We start from the raw sequence: 12,500 nt of genomic DNA, 5'->3' as shown, positions 1-12,500 counted from the left end.
GTATTGCCCCTTAAAAAACTCATTAATTCACAGGCATGGGGGTGGCAGCTTGCCCGGGACCTAGTTTATATGATTTCCCAAGAGAGAAATTTGGCCAAGTAGGACTAACTACTATTATGGGGTGTTAGAATACAAAGGCCTCAGCCAGGGTTGCTGAAGCGCAATTGTTTGTCCTCCTTTGGGACTTTTTTGGGGGGGCGTGTTTTGTCAGGTTTAAAATACCAAAGCCAAATCTCATTTATTAAACAGTACTTTATTTAAAACCCTAACCCATATCATTAAAAATTTAGGGAATTCAAGAAACGAATGGACAACGAACTGCCATTCTACTATTGGAGCCTTAATGAACGCTTCAGCGAGGAAATGCCCTCGTTTGATGAGAGACCAGTTTTCAATGAAGTTGAAGTTGAACCCCGCAGACATCCCCTTCGTCTACACCGTCTCCAGCTCAATCAGAGGGAGGACAGCTCCATCATTGTTGCTAGACGTGCCTTTCTTCCTGTGCGTAACAGGACAACTATCCGACACCGCATGCACTGCCCAGTTGTCGACCCTGCTCCAGCACCTGGGCCTAATTAACTTATCATCTGATGGACATTTCCTTTAGTCAGAACTGAACAAATGGGAAGATCAATTTGTAAATAATGTTTTATTATTTCTCAGGATTGGCTGGCTAGATCGGGCAAATTTCTTAATTTGAAGTCTATTTTTTTTAAGTCTAAATTTCAGTTTGAAGTCTATTTTTTAAGCCTATTTGACTCAAGGGAAACACAAGAAAAACAATTACAATACAACAAAACTATCAAAGTATGTATTTGTTAATGTCTTATAAATTATGGTATTGTTTGTCAGCAATTTTAAAATTCACTTGGCAATGAAGTCATAGGAAATCAATTCAAGTAAAAACCCTATGACGTGTAAAATATTGTGCATTATGCTTCACACGCCTCTGACCTATGTAAGTCTCTCTCCTGTGAAAACCAAAACAATAACAGCAGCATAATGGACAATACTGGACCTCAAATACTTAATTTATTTTTATATTAATTGAAGGGGTGCGTGAAATAAGGCCCTAAGTGACTTTTGATGTAAGGTCAAATTCTCCTTTTGTTTCACAATCTAATGCTTGTGCTTGGAAGGAGAATCTACCAATTTATCAGAAGTCACTTAGGGCTTTTTTCCAGGCACCCCTTCAATTTGTTTGGTTGTATACATGTAGAAAGAAAAAGACTAGTAAATCAATAAAACAGCAACACATCCTGATTAATCCAGGATTAACAATTAATCTACGATTGTTGAAAAATGTTTTCAAAAGCTTAATTGTAGCTAGAAGTTCAAAGATAAATGAAAGTCGAATCTGAAGGGCAGAAAAACTTTGGAAAATTTTTCATTGAAGAGTTATTTCACTGGATCAAAATTCACCCTTATCCTGGGTTAGCTTAATCCTCCTTTGAACAACTCAGAATTGGTGTTTAGTCAAACTTGCCAGTCGGTAAATCATTGTAGGAATATGACTTGGTATCCCTGTCCCAACGTCCTTTTTTGACAACAATTGTATCACCGAAATATCGGTGAAAGCCAATGTTGTAAATATATTTCCTGTATACGCAGACCAGTCTGACACTTTGAATTTGATGTTTCTGTATCGCCACAGTCACTTTAGGCAACTTGGGTGCAGGGACATATCCCAGTGACTGCCAGGTGTTATCCAACTTTGCCTGGGCAACAATGGCATTGTCGTCTCGCATGTTCACTGATTCAAAGGACAATTTCATTTCTATGTCCTCATGCATAGCAATTAGTTTCTTTAGGGCAAGTTGAAATTGCTCATGAAAACTACAACCCTTAAGTTTAATTTTTTCAGCATAACACTGTTCTTCGAAATGGTCAATTTCACCAACTTCGTCGTCATCTTTATCGCTTTCTTGTTCACTTTCATCGTCATTATCCAGTTGAATTTCTTCACTGTAATCTGGTCCTCCAGTTGCATCTGCAAATCCATAAGCATCTGAATCGGCATTTACAACAACAGATCCAACCGCTGGAAATCTAGAGCAATTGCACACAGCAGTTGTGATGTCCAACCAAGGCAATAAGTTGAATTTATTTTCCACGTCGTAGACTTTGACGGGCTGCATTGACGTCGCCGTAACAGAAAGATTATCAAGCATGTTTCACTGATAGATCAAAGCAACTTCTTTCTCACCATCCAGCTATGGAAATAAAACACACGACGAGTTCAACAAACTGAACAGCTATCCGCACCTATCACCTTAAAGCTGCTTTAAGATTTATACACACTTAAACATAAAATGACAAAAATTGGAACAAATTGTAATAATTAAGAACAATATTTATTTACTGGTTCAATGCAGTCCAAAAATTAGCCCATACTGAATTGTGTATGGTGGCACCAGGAAAACAATTATTTCCATGTTCACTTTCTCTGCATCCAACTTTATTAGGTTTTTAATCTCAATCGTTTTCCAAAATGAGAATGACTACTAAAAAGGTGAATGAGAGAGTTGAAAAGGCAGCTTAACTGAAAAAGATTATCAAGCATGTTCCACTGATATATCAAAGCAACCGCTTTCTCACACCATCAAGCTAATAATCAGAATAATGAAAATATAAAACATGGCGAGTTCACCAAATCGAACAGCTATCCGCATCTATCAGATTAAAGCTGCCTTGAGATTTATACACACTTCTTAAACATAAAATATATAAACTAAGATATGCAAAGTGTTCGTTTTACCTTCACAATAGAGCTGGCTGTAACTTCGAGTACTGCTGGTGATCGAACGTTTTCAAACTGCGTCACTGTTTGCGGCGTGTTCGTAAACAGCACCTATCTTCGATTTTGAAGCTCATCTGGAAAGTTCACGTGCCCGAGAAGCATCTTATACTCTATAAATGGCAGCATTTCCGAAGACTGCCTGATATCGACGGCTAAATCCACGCAATTCAAGTAAATAACACTCGATTTCTCGAAAACCTCGAGCTGCCGCGTTACTACCTTGACGGCGTCCATTGTAAAATGAAATTCACCTGGGGCCAGCCGTTTGATAATATAGTTGCTACGCGGTGCATGCCGTGCAGATAGTAATATCCTCCTTTGAGAGCAATTGAAAGATAAGACCCAACAAGAAGCATAACTGGCGTCTGACAGAAGGACCCCCCACAGTGACAGAGCTTTCACAAGCTGAGAACTTAGTTCTGAGATCAACTCAACATTACCACTATAAACAAGAGGTCATCACCCTTAGTAAGCTTGAAGGCAACGATAACCAATTTCAAGATCGCCACAGTTCGCGCAAAAGAAACAGCGTTGTCAGGCTCAGCAGCAACCTTCACAAGCTAGATCCATTCATCGACAAAGAGGGCATACTTAGAGTTGGCGGCCGACTCAGGAATGCGAGCACTCCTTACACAATCAAGCATCCCATCGTCATGCCTAAAAAGGGTCACGTGACTGTTCTCCTCATACGCCAGTTCCATCATGGGAAGCAGCACCACCAAGGTTATGGCATGACGCACAATGCTATCCGCCAAGCCGGATACCACATTATCAATGGCTGTTCTGTGATTTCCCACATCATCGCCAAGTGTGTACTGTGTCCTAAATACGAGGCCGCACTCAAAATCAACAGATGGCAGCCTTACCCCCAGAGCGTGTCACACCAAGTGCTCCTTTCACCTACACTGGAACGGATGTTTTCGGCCCTTTCTACATTAGCGAAGGACGGAAAGAGCTTAAATGATGGGGTCTCATATTTACCTGTCTGTCCTCACGTGCGATACACTTGGAGACCCTTAGTGCCATGTCAACAGATTCGTTCCTTAACGCACTCGGACGTTTTATCAGCCACAGAAGAAAAGTCTGTGAGCTCAGATCTGACCAAGGAACAAACTTCATTGGTGCAAAGAACGAACTCGCGGCTGCACTCAAAGAACTGGACACGACATCCGTTAAAGAATACCTGTCTTCCAAAGACTGTGACTGGATTGACTTCAATCTGAATACTTTCCATGCTTCACATATGGGAGGTATTTGGGAATGCCAAATACGCACCAGAAGATCAGTCCTATCATCACTGCTGTTAGAACATGGTACCCAGCTTAATGATGAAGCTCTACATACGCTTATGACTGAAGCCGAGAGTATCGTCAACTGCCGTCCCCTAACAGTAGAGAACCTGTCAGATCCATTAGCTTCAGAACCACTGACCCCGAACCACCGACTGACACTCAAGACCCAAGTTGTGCTGCCCCCGCCTGGAAAATTTGAGTCACCAGACCAGTATTCTCGCAAACGTTGGCAAAGAGTTCAGTGCCTCGCTAACCAACTTTGGCTGCACCGGCAGAAAAAATACTGTGCCCAACTCCAAAACCGCCAGAAATGGACTACACCTAAAAGAAATATCAAAGAAGGAGACGTCGTACTAGTCTGCGACATCGAATCTCCAAGAAATCAATGGCCCTTAGCTGTAGTCACCCGAGCGTATCCCAGCAGCGACCAGCTTTTCAGAAAAGTACAGATAATGATTGCCAAAGACGGAGAGAGAAAATTCTTCGAGCGACCAGCGCACAAGCTTGTCCTACTCTTGGCAAAAGAGGACTATAAAAACTGATTAATATTAATACTGATTCATATTTAGTTTCACCAATAGGCTTCCTAATCTACGTATATTTGATTTTATATAGCATTTTTATAAGTTGCTAGATTTAAAATTAAATGAAGAAACATTTAGGGAAGTGGTGTAGCGGCACCCACGTGCCTTAGTTTGTTTCGAAGTATTTTTAGATATTTTGCCTATTGTAACCGCAACATGTCACAAGGATTTTCCGCTAGTGGTCACGTGTCCTTAGCTTTTACACCGCGAAAACGTAAGTAATTTTCCATACGGCTCACAGAAATTCGACGGGAACCACGGGATCAACTATTGCTGTTTAACTCAGAACCTACTAGAGCATTCACCCCAACACGTCCTACTACACAGGATTGCTGTAAGAGTTGGCACAATAAACCTCTCAGCCTTGTGGAACCTGTGAGTCATTTAGTTTTCTTTGAGTTTCACGGATCTCTCCGACAACAGAGCTGACGCCGCTACACAAATTTTATCGCCAAGATCTTGTAATTCTTTTTGAAGTGTTAATTCACGTTTTCTAAGTTTGTATCTTTTTTCTTTAGAATATCTAATTGTTTTCATATGTATTTCCATTTTGATTAATTCCCACAATAATTATTTATCTTTAACGTCGGTGTATTTCTCATGTATTTGAGCACAATAGAATGAAATCCGTTCTTTAAAAGCATCATCTATTAGGAGAGAGTTATTGAATTTCCATGTGCCCGAACCTCTTTTAACTCATTTAAGGCAGGGTCAATAGCTTATGGTGGATATCCACCCATAAAATTTAAAAATTCGCAGAAAAATTGCGTTACGTCCGTTTCTTTCCATATTTGGACGATATGACACTCATCCATTAAGCCAATCACGTACCAAGTTTGAGCGATGACACTTCAATATGGCATATATAACCAATTTTTTCGTTTTGGCGTGTTCCGGTGAGAAATGGCTTTGGCGTTCAGTGGTTCGCGGGTTGATTTTATTCCTGCAGATGATGTGTTAGAAAAGAGTTTTGGTGATGAAAACTCTGTCGAAGGGATGTGTAATGATAAAGAAAGCGATATAGACTGGCAGCTAGAAAACTAGAGCGAGGAATCGAGGTAAGCGCTCAAAACAATCCTTCGCATCTGTTCACGAAAGCGACACCATCGAGAACATGGTTTGGAAATGCAAAGATATACACCTCAGGTTACCTTTTTTGCGTTTGATATCTCGTCTAGTTGTTGAATATTGATCATGAATTCGTATCTGTTGGTAAAAAGCTCAATATTTTTTGCTAAAAACATCTTTTGAGCAATGCTATTTAAGCTATTTGCCCAAGCAAAAATCGATCCCGTAATTTGATCAACTGTGATGTTACCATGGTGAAATGCATTCCTTGACTGTGTTTTGATGCGATTGTACGGGCGAAAAAAATCTTAACTAATTTTAGATCTCTTCTTTTACAGCCAAATTTTCAGGAAATGTTGCTGATATGAGAGGGATCATTTCTTTTCAAATTCATTGCACAATTACATTACAATTTTAAAAAGAAAACTTTTACCTCAGATGTAATCAATTGTTTTTGCTAATTTTTGTGAATTAAGATTTTTTTTCAAAAAAGTGCTGGCTTTCTATGATGGGATTTATTTTTTTCTGAGAAGCCCATTTTATACACTTTAAAATCAGTTATTGTGGGCCATATTGCTGTAAATGGTTGCCGAGATATAAAATAAACATTCGATGTGGTAAATTTCACCTATTTTTTGCCTGCAATCGCTTTATGATCAGGTGCAACTGACATTCGAATCTCAGCATTTTGGACTTCTATGGGGATCGGGTGGGAGACCAAGATAAAATCTATTCTCGATTTTGAATTAATAGTTTTAGATTCGTAGGTGAAAGATCTTGTTTTGGGTGCAATTTCCGATAGATATCAATAAGATTCAGTTCACTCATAAGATTGCCAACAGCATCCCCGTAATTTGTGGATTTCCAGACTACACCCCCACTTTTATCTGCTTTTGAAAGTGTGCAATTCCAATCACCCGCAATAATTAACCTGGAGGTATCCGTCTTCTTTACAAGAAATTCACTTAAGTTTTTAGTAAAATCATTTTGGTCTCGATAATCAGTGGGTGCGTAGATATTTACAATGAAAAATATTTCCTCAGAGTTTTTTGAGTTTTGAAATCAAGATTCTGGCGATCAGTTTGAACTACGTCAAAATTAAAAGTACATTGTAGAATTTGGGTTTGACAGAATACATATGCCCTTAGAGTGTGCAGTTCCATGGCAGAAGAAAAATATTTTTTCGCCCTCTTCCACAGACCATATTTTCTCATCTCATCCGGTTGTGAATAGGTCTTTTATAAACAAAAAATATTTGCTTTTTGCTGTTTTAAATAGCAAAAGATTGCTCTCCTTTTATTTGGATTTCTTATACCTCGCACATTTAGCGAGATAACTTTTAATTCATCTACCATTACTATATGAAAAAATTGGTTGCATACAAAATATTGTTAAGTTAATGTGAGGCCCAATAGCTAAATACAGTACATGACAGGAGACGAAAAAGAAGGTAAAACTATTAATGTTTAAACACAAAGACATAACAAATGTAACAAATTGATGAAACAATACCTGACCAGCTCAACAAAAGCAGTTTTAATATAACCAAGGGAAAAAAAAGAAAGCCTATTCACTGGGTCAAGCGGGTGCCAAGGATGGACGTACAATTTTAAGCTCACTTGCTTGAGAGGCCAAAAGACTCCAATAAATGTAGTAAATATCAAGTATGTCAAAGAATAGAAGGCGAAAACGAAAGAGCTTAAGCAGCTCGTCAAGCTTTGAAGGCCATTCAACTTTCCAAGACCAAGAAGACGAAGTTTCAGACTTGCAAATGTTTGGAGCTAGCATGGCGTCCGAAGAAACCCGGGGTATCCAATCAATGGAATCGATAATCGATGACAATCGATACCAATCGATATCAATTAATCGATTGATATTGATAATCGATGACCAATCGATGGTGAAGATTCGTGTGGTTATCAATTGGTATCGATTATCAATACCAATCAATAGATAAATTGGTATTGATTGGTATCGATTGGTTGCAGATTGACAGAACCAGAATCGACGCATAAAAAACAACTTTGTAAGCAGTAATTGTAAACACATTTCATTTTAATGTTAACAGGAGAACAATACTCTCCTTTTTCTCTTTAACTTTAACGCTCTGTCCACAGGAATCCGCTTTTTTTTGACAAATTAAAAGTTTGTTTTATGGGCCAATCTTTAGACTTCAAAAAACGGAAAGTGGTTGAATCGTGCCTTCACAGAAAAATTCTGGTAGCAAATACAATTATATTGTGCGAACAGTACACCGAAATAACAATGTATGTGTTTTGAATAATTTCATATTTGGTTTGCCCGAATTGTTTGTTAACACAGAAATATCTGCATGTAGTGGCCAAAGAGGATCCACAAGCTCGGACTGTAGGTGGCCGAGCTGTCCACAATGGTTCACAACTTTAAACTTTGCAGTGAACACTTCACCGACGTTCACCTCAAAACGGCAAAGATGATAGCCTTTGACGATGCATCTTATTTTCAGTAAAGCCTCTACCCGGCCATCTTGCATATACATTATGACACGGAAAGGCAATGACGGGCAAGTGGATAATTCGAGTACACGTGCAACGGGGTCTATTCTTTGCGTTGAGAAGACTGGGTCGGAATCTGTTTTACCAATTTTGTCCCTTGTGCTTCCTAAAAATGGCAGATGATCGGACAGGTAGCGTGCGTGATGTCTGTTTGAGGTTGCTGAGCCAATCGATAGCAATCGATGAACTGTTTTTGTGTGGTTATCGATTGGTCATCAATTGGCCGATACCAATTAACTAATTTTATCGATTGATATCGATTGATCGATTGAATTTCCGATCATCGGTTTCCATCGATTGGATACCCCAGGGAAAAAAGTAGAAACGAACCGCCCTCGCTGGCTGATGTCTGGAAAGTACTTACTGAAATCAAAACGAATACAGAGAAGCTGGTACTCGATGTGAATTTGTTAAAGGTAAACTATAAAGAGTTACAAGACAAGTTAGCTTCTGTGAGTAAATTTCAGGTGACCAGTTAGCTTCTGTGACAAGACAAGTTAGCTCAAGTAGATATCTTAGTTGAAGAAAAAAAGGGCTTAAAATCGAAAGTAAAATCCCTTGAGGATGACATGTTAAGGTCCAAGACAAAGTTGAAAGAAATGGAACAAAGACTCGATGAGGCTGAAGTAAGTCAGGACGATTTGGAACAGGATACTAGAAAATTTAATCTGGTAATACATGGGATAGCTGAAAGAGAATACGAAGATAATGTGGAGAACGTTATTGAACTAGGAAAACTTCTGAATGTTAATTTGACGCGTGGTGACATCGACATAGTTCACAGAATGAACACAAAATCTAAGGACGAACCCCGACCCATTATCGTCCAATTTGCAAGCTACAATGCAAAGAGTCAGTTATACAAAGCCAGATTGCATCTTAGAAATGTGTCAATGAGAATTTAATGGAATGGAGAGTTGGGCTGTTCAGAGAGGGGAGAAAAGTAAGGGGAAAATACAACAATGCCAAGACTTGGACTATAGACGGGAAGATTTTTTTCGAACCAGATCTTACTGCTAAAGCTCTAAGGATTGACTCTTATGAAGCTTTAAAAGCCTTATCACTCTAAATTGATGAATCCAAAAATCTTTAGTTTTCTTAACTTTGCATACCAGTTAGTCTTAAACATGTCAAGTGGACCTCTCTCGTTAGCACTTAGGATTTAGAGGTTTATAGCCGGTTGTTTGTTCAATTCAATTTTTCAATTTTTTCAATTTTGTTCAATTTTAAGTCCTTAAAATGCCCCAAGAATTTTAGGCGTCATTTCGCAAATGTTTTATTAGGTTAATATATACTTGTAATACTCTTGAAACATTGTAATATTATTATAATATTGTTGTCCTTATATCCTTAATTATTTAATTTAGATTTACAACTGTAATAATTATTGTATTGAGCTGAAAAACCCACTTAGGGAGCATCAATAAAGTTTGCGTGTATGTATGTATGTAATTCCGCGAAAGTATCCACATGTGGCACCAGAACTCATTAATGGCAGATGTCCAAGTGTAGCCAGTGACATGCATTCCTTCGCAAGACTTATTTAGTTTTTGTGTAATGAAGCTTCTGGATTAAAGATCACTAGCTCTAAGCTGACCTTGGCAAATAACAGTGCTCTTGGCCCTGACCTGATCAAAAGGCCAACACTTACGGAACTGTTTCAATCGTAATGCCACAAAAATAACTAAGTTTGTTAACTGAGAATGATCGCAACAATTTCCAACACTGAAAAAAAAAGGGAGATTTATCTATGAATGTTGCATTTTTCAAGAAATGATTTCAAGAATTCTGGTGCTCCGATTTAACCGGAAATTTCCCGTTTTTGATGTTTGATTCTGACCTACAGTTAAGAAAACATGTGTTGTAAAGACAACCAAATGTTTTCTCCAAATTGACTTGGTCTTCAGTTATTAGCATGTTCAGTTTTGTCTATCAAATTTTTTGACATGAAGCTTTCAAAGAATGTGTAACGTGTAAATTGTGGATTTTTGTCAATAAGCGGAACCAACTCTAGCGTGTTTAGCAGATGACTTTAGATTAATAATTGTTGTAAGATATTTTGATTCAATGACACATTAAATTTTTCAGGAATTTTTCAATCGTAGCTTATGTTGAGACTGGCGGCACACCGGATGGTAATTTTCTGACCATGTTGCACTCAAAAGTTGTTAGATCCAATACAGCATGCGTGAGTGGAAACAGAGATTTGCACATGCATTGAAAATACAATAGCTCAACATAAAAATGAACATGTTTATAGGACGAATGATTCTAGGGTATAAAAAAAATACTATATATAATCGGCTCTGAGGCAAGTTTATAGTGATTGATTCAAGGTCATAAGTTTTTAAATCTTAGTTTGAATTGATTAAAACAGCATCGTTTATTGTAAACATAAATGTAATGGTTATCTTACAGAAGATCGAACTGTTTAAAAACATTTGAGTTTTTCTATCGAGCACTCTTCGCCTTTACTGTTTTTACATGTAGCGCGAGAAGCTAGCACACAGATAAGCACTCTTGAGTGGTTTGTAATTAAAACCCCATCTGCGACATAATTGGTGACATTACTGTCAAACTGTAAATGGTTTGAACTGTCAAATGTGGTAAGGTTTTCATTTCAATGTGATTGGAGGAATGCTGGATTAAAACACCTCTCTTGGACTGCACAGTGGGGTTAAGGGGAAAACTTTTGCCCTGCGCAGCGGGGATGCCTGAACTTCGGTCAATCTAAGCTTGTAATGAGACTACAAGATAATAAGTTCACCATGCCTTATTTCTCTTTATAAGCATGGATAAATGCTGCCATTCCTTCCATTTCGACACCCTTCTTCATGGCAGCTGTTTATACTAACCTGGAAGGCTGAAGTTGTTGCACAAAGGTATCAAAATTTGATACTCTATTTTCCGACCACGCCAAACTGACTTCCGGTAATTCTCTTGTCATAATGAGTGCTAGAGTTCACTTTCATTTTGTTCACGTGTTTTAAGTTCCAGATTGTGTGCCATTTCTAAAGTGACGGTAAGTGATTCTTACTTTGCCAACTTGGTGCTTTCTAAACAGATGGTCAAGTTATTTACAAACCAATCTCTGAAGCAGTGGAGATCTGGGAAAAGTGTATGACTTAAGTCATTGATGATGTAATGTTCTGTGAGCCTTTGCTGATAGGACAATACAGACTCCTTTGGTAAGTTTCCAAAGTGAGTCTGTATACTTCCCAGGCCGATAGGGTTTTCAGGCAACAAACCTACCAGCAAAGGCTCAGGGGTCAGATCTTTGAGCTTGTTTTTCTCTTCAGGGCCAAGCAAGGATACTGCGATGCTGGTGAGCATGGAGTGCTTTTCACGAATTTGTTATAATTTGCTCCCTCTTGCTGCTTTTTAACCGATAAACTATCGACACGCTAGGGCTCAATCTGTTTTGTTCTTGGTACATTCCATCTCTGCACCACCATAGTGCACATTAGGTCATCAGGGACGCTTTTAATAACTTATTGCTTCAGGTGTGCTAGGTAGAACAGCAAACCAATAAAATGATGACAAAAGCCACCATTCCTGGCCACACAAGAACATCTTCCCAACACCTTTTTATTCTCAATAGCAATGATCAACTGAAGTGAATGAGCGGGTTTACTTTTCTTCATGGATCTGTGGCATCTTGCAAACACTACTGCTTCTGTATCTCTGTAAGTGACTGCAAAAAGTACAATTCACACCTTATGTTCAAAAAATCATTTCAGGCTTACTCTTAACTTCATGAAGGTATCCAGGTTCAGCGAAGAATTTATATGCTTTAGCTGTACTTTCACACCCTTTAGAACTCGCTGCATACTTTTCTGCATCAGTGAAGGTTATAAAGGGAAACCCCAAAGGATCAACGGTGTCTGTTCTGTAACGGTTCAAAGAAATACTAAAGGTTAATTTTTGGCACATGTAATAATTTGCACATTTAATCAAAAACACTGCCACATTCCGGCACAGTGGCATGCACCTGTACTTACACTAATCGTATGTATAAGAGCGTGGTTTTGGATACTAAAATCGCTTGATCAATTGCACAGCAAGGTGTAAAATGGTGGCAGCAGTGGACTCAGCAGTGGGAGGAGACGACATGCCAGCAAAACAAGAGCATCTGACAGATCAATCAATCAAGGAACAGAACCAACAAGCGGACAAGGCCAAACCAGGAGTGCTAGAACCAGAACCCCCACAAACGAGTGTT

General features: G+C 38.7%; 2 protein-coding genes and 1 pseudogene across 2 annotated transcripts in view; 2 read left to right on the top strand and 1 right to left on the bottom strand.

The window, feature by feature from the left end:
• Positions 1-579, top strand: part of LOC146468792 (uncharacterized) — a 1,672-nt gene extending 1,093 nt beyond the window's left edge. Inside the window, exon 3 of the mRNA XM_085124166.1 lies at positions 291-579. Within this exon, the coding sequence (XP_084980292.1) occupies positions 291-579 (289 nt within the window). The remainder of the gene's footprint in view (positions 1-290) is intronic.
• Positions 580-3,824: 3,245 nt separating this feature from the next.
• LOC146468791 (uncharacterized) lies at positions 3,825-4,634 on the top strand. The gene has a single exon (XM_085124165.1). It carries the CDS (start codon positions 3,825-3,827, stop codon positions 4,632-4,634), a length of 810 nt encoding a protein of 269 aa, XP_084980291.1.
• Positions 4,635-11,003: 6,369 nt separating this feature from the next.
• Positions 11,004-12,500, bottom strand: part of LOC146468790 (uncharacterized) — a 1,508-nt pseudogene continuing 11 nt past the window's right edge.

The sequence above is a fragment of the Pavona decussata genome, unplaced genomic scaffold (genome assembly GCF_977016875.1).
Source record: "Pavona decussata unplaced genomic scaffold, jaPavDecu1.1 SCAFFOLD_129, whole genome shotgun sequence".
NCBI lineage: Eukaryota > Metazoa > Cnidaria > Anthozoa > Scleractinia > Agariciidae > Pavona > Pavona decussata.
This window is presented reverse-complemented; position numbering and strand designations above follow the sequence as displayed.

Bases quoted from the DNA above. Each gene is read 5' to 3' on its own strand.
- LOC146468791 (XM_085124165.1), top strand. From the start codon at position 3,825: ATGTCAACAGATTCGTTCCTTAACGCACTCGGACGTTTTATCAGCCAC.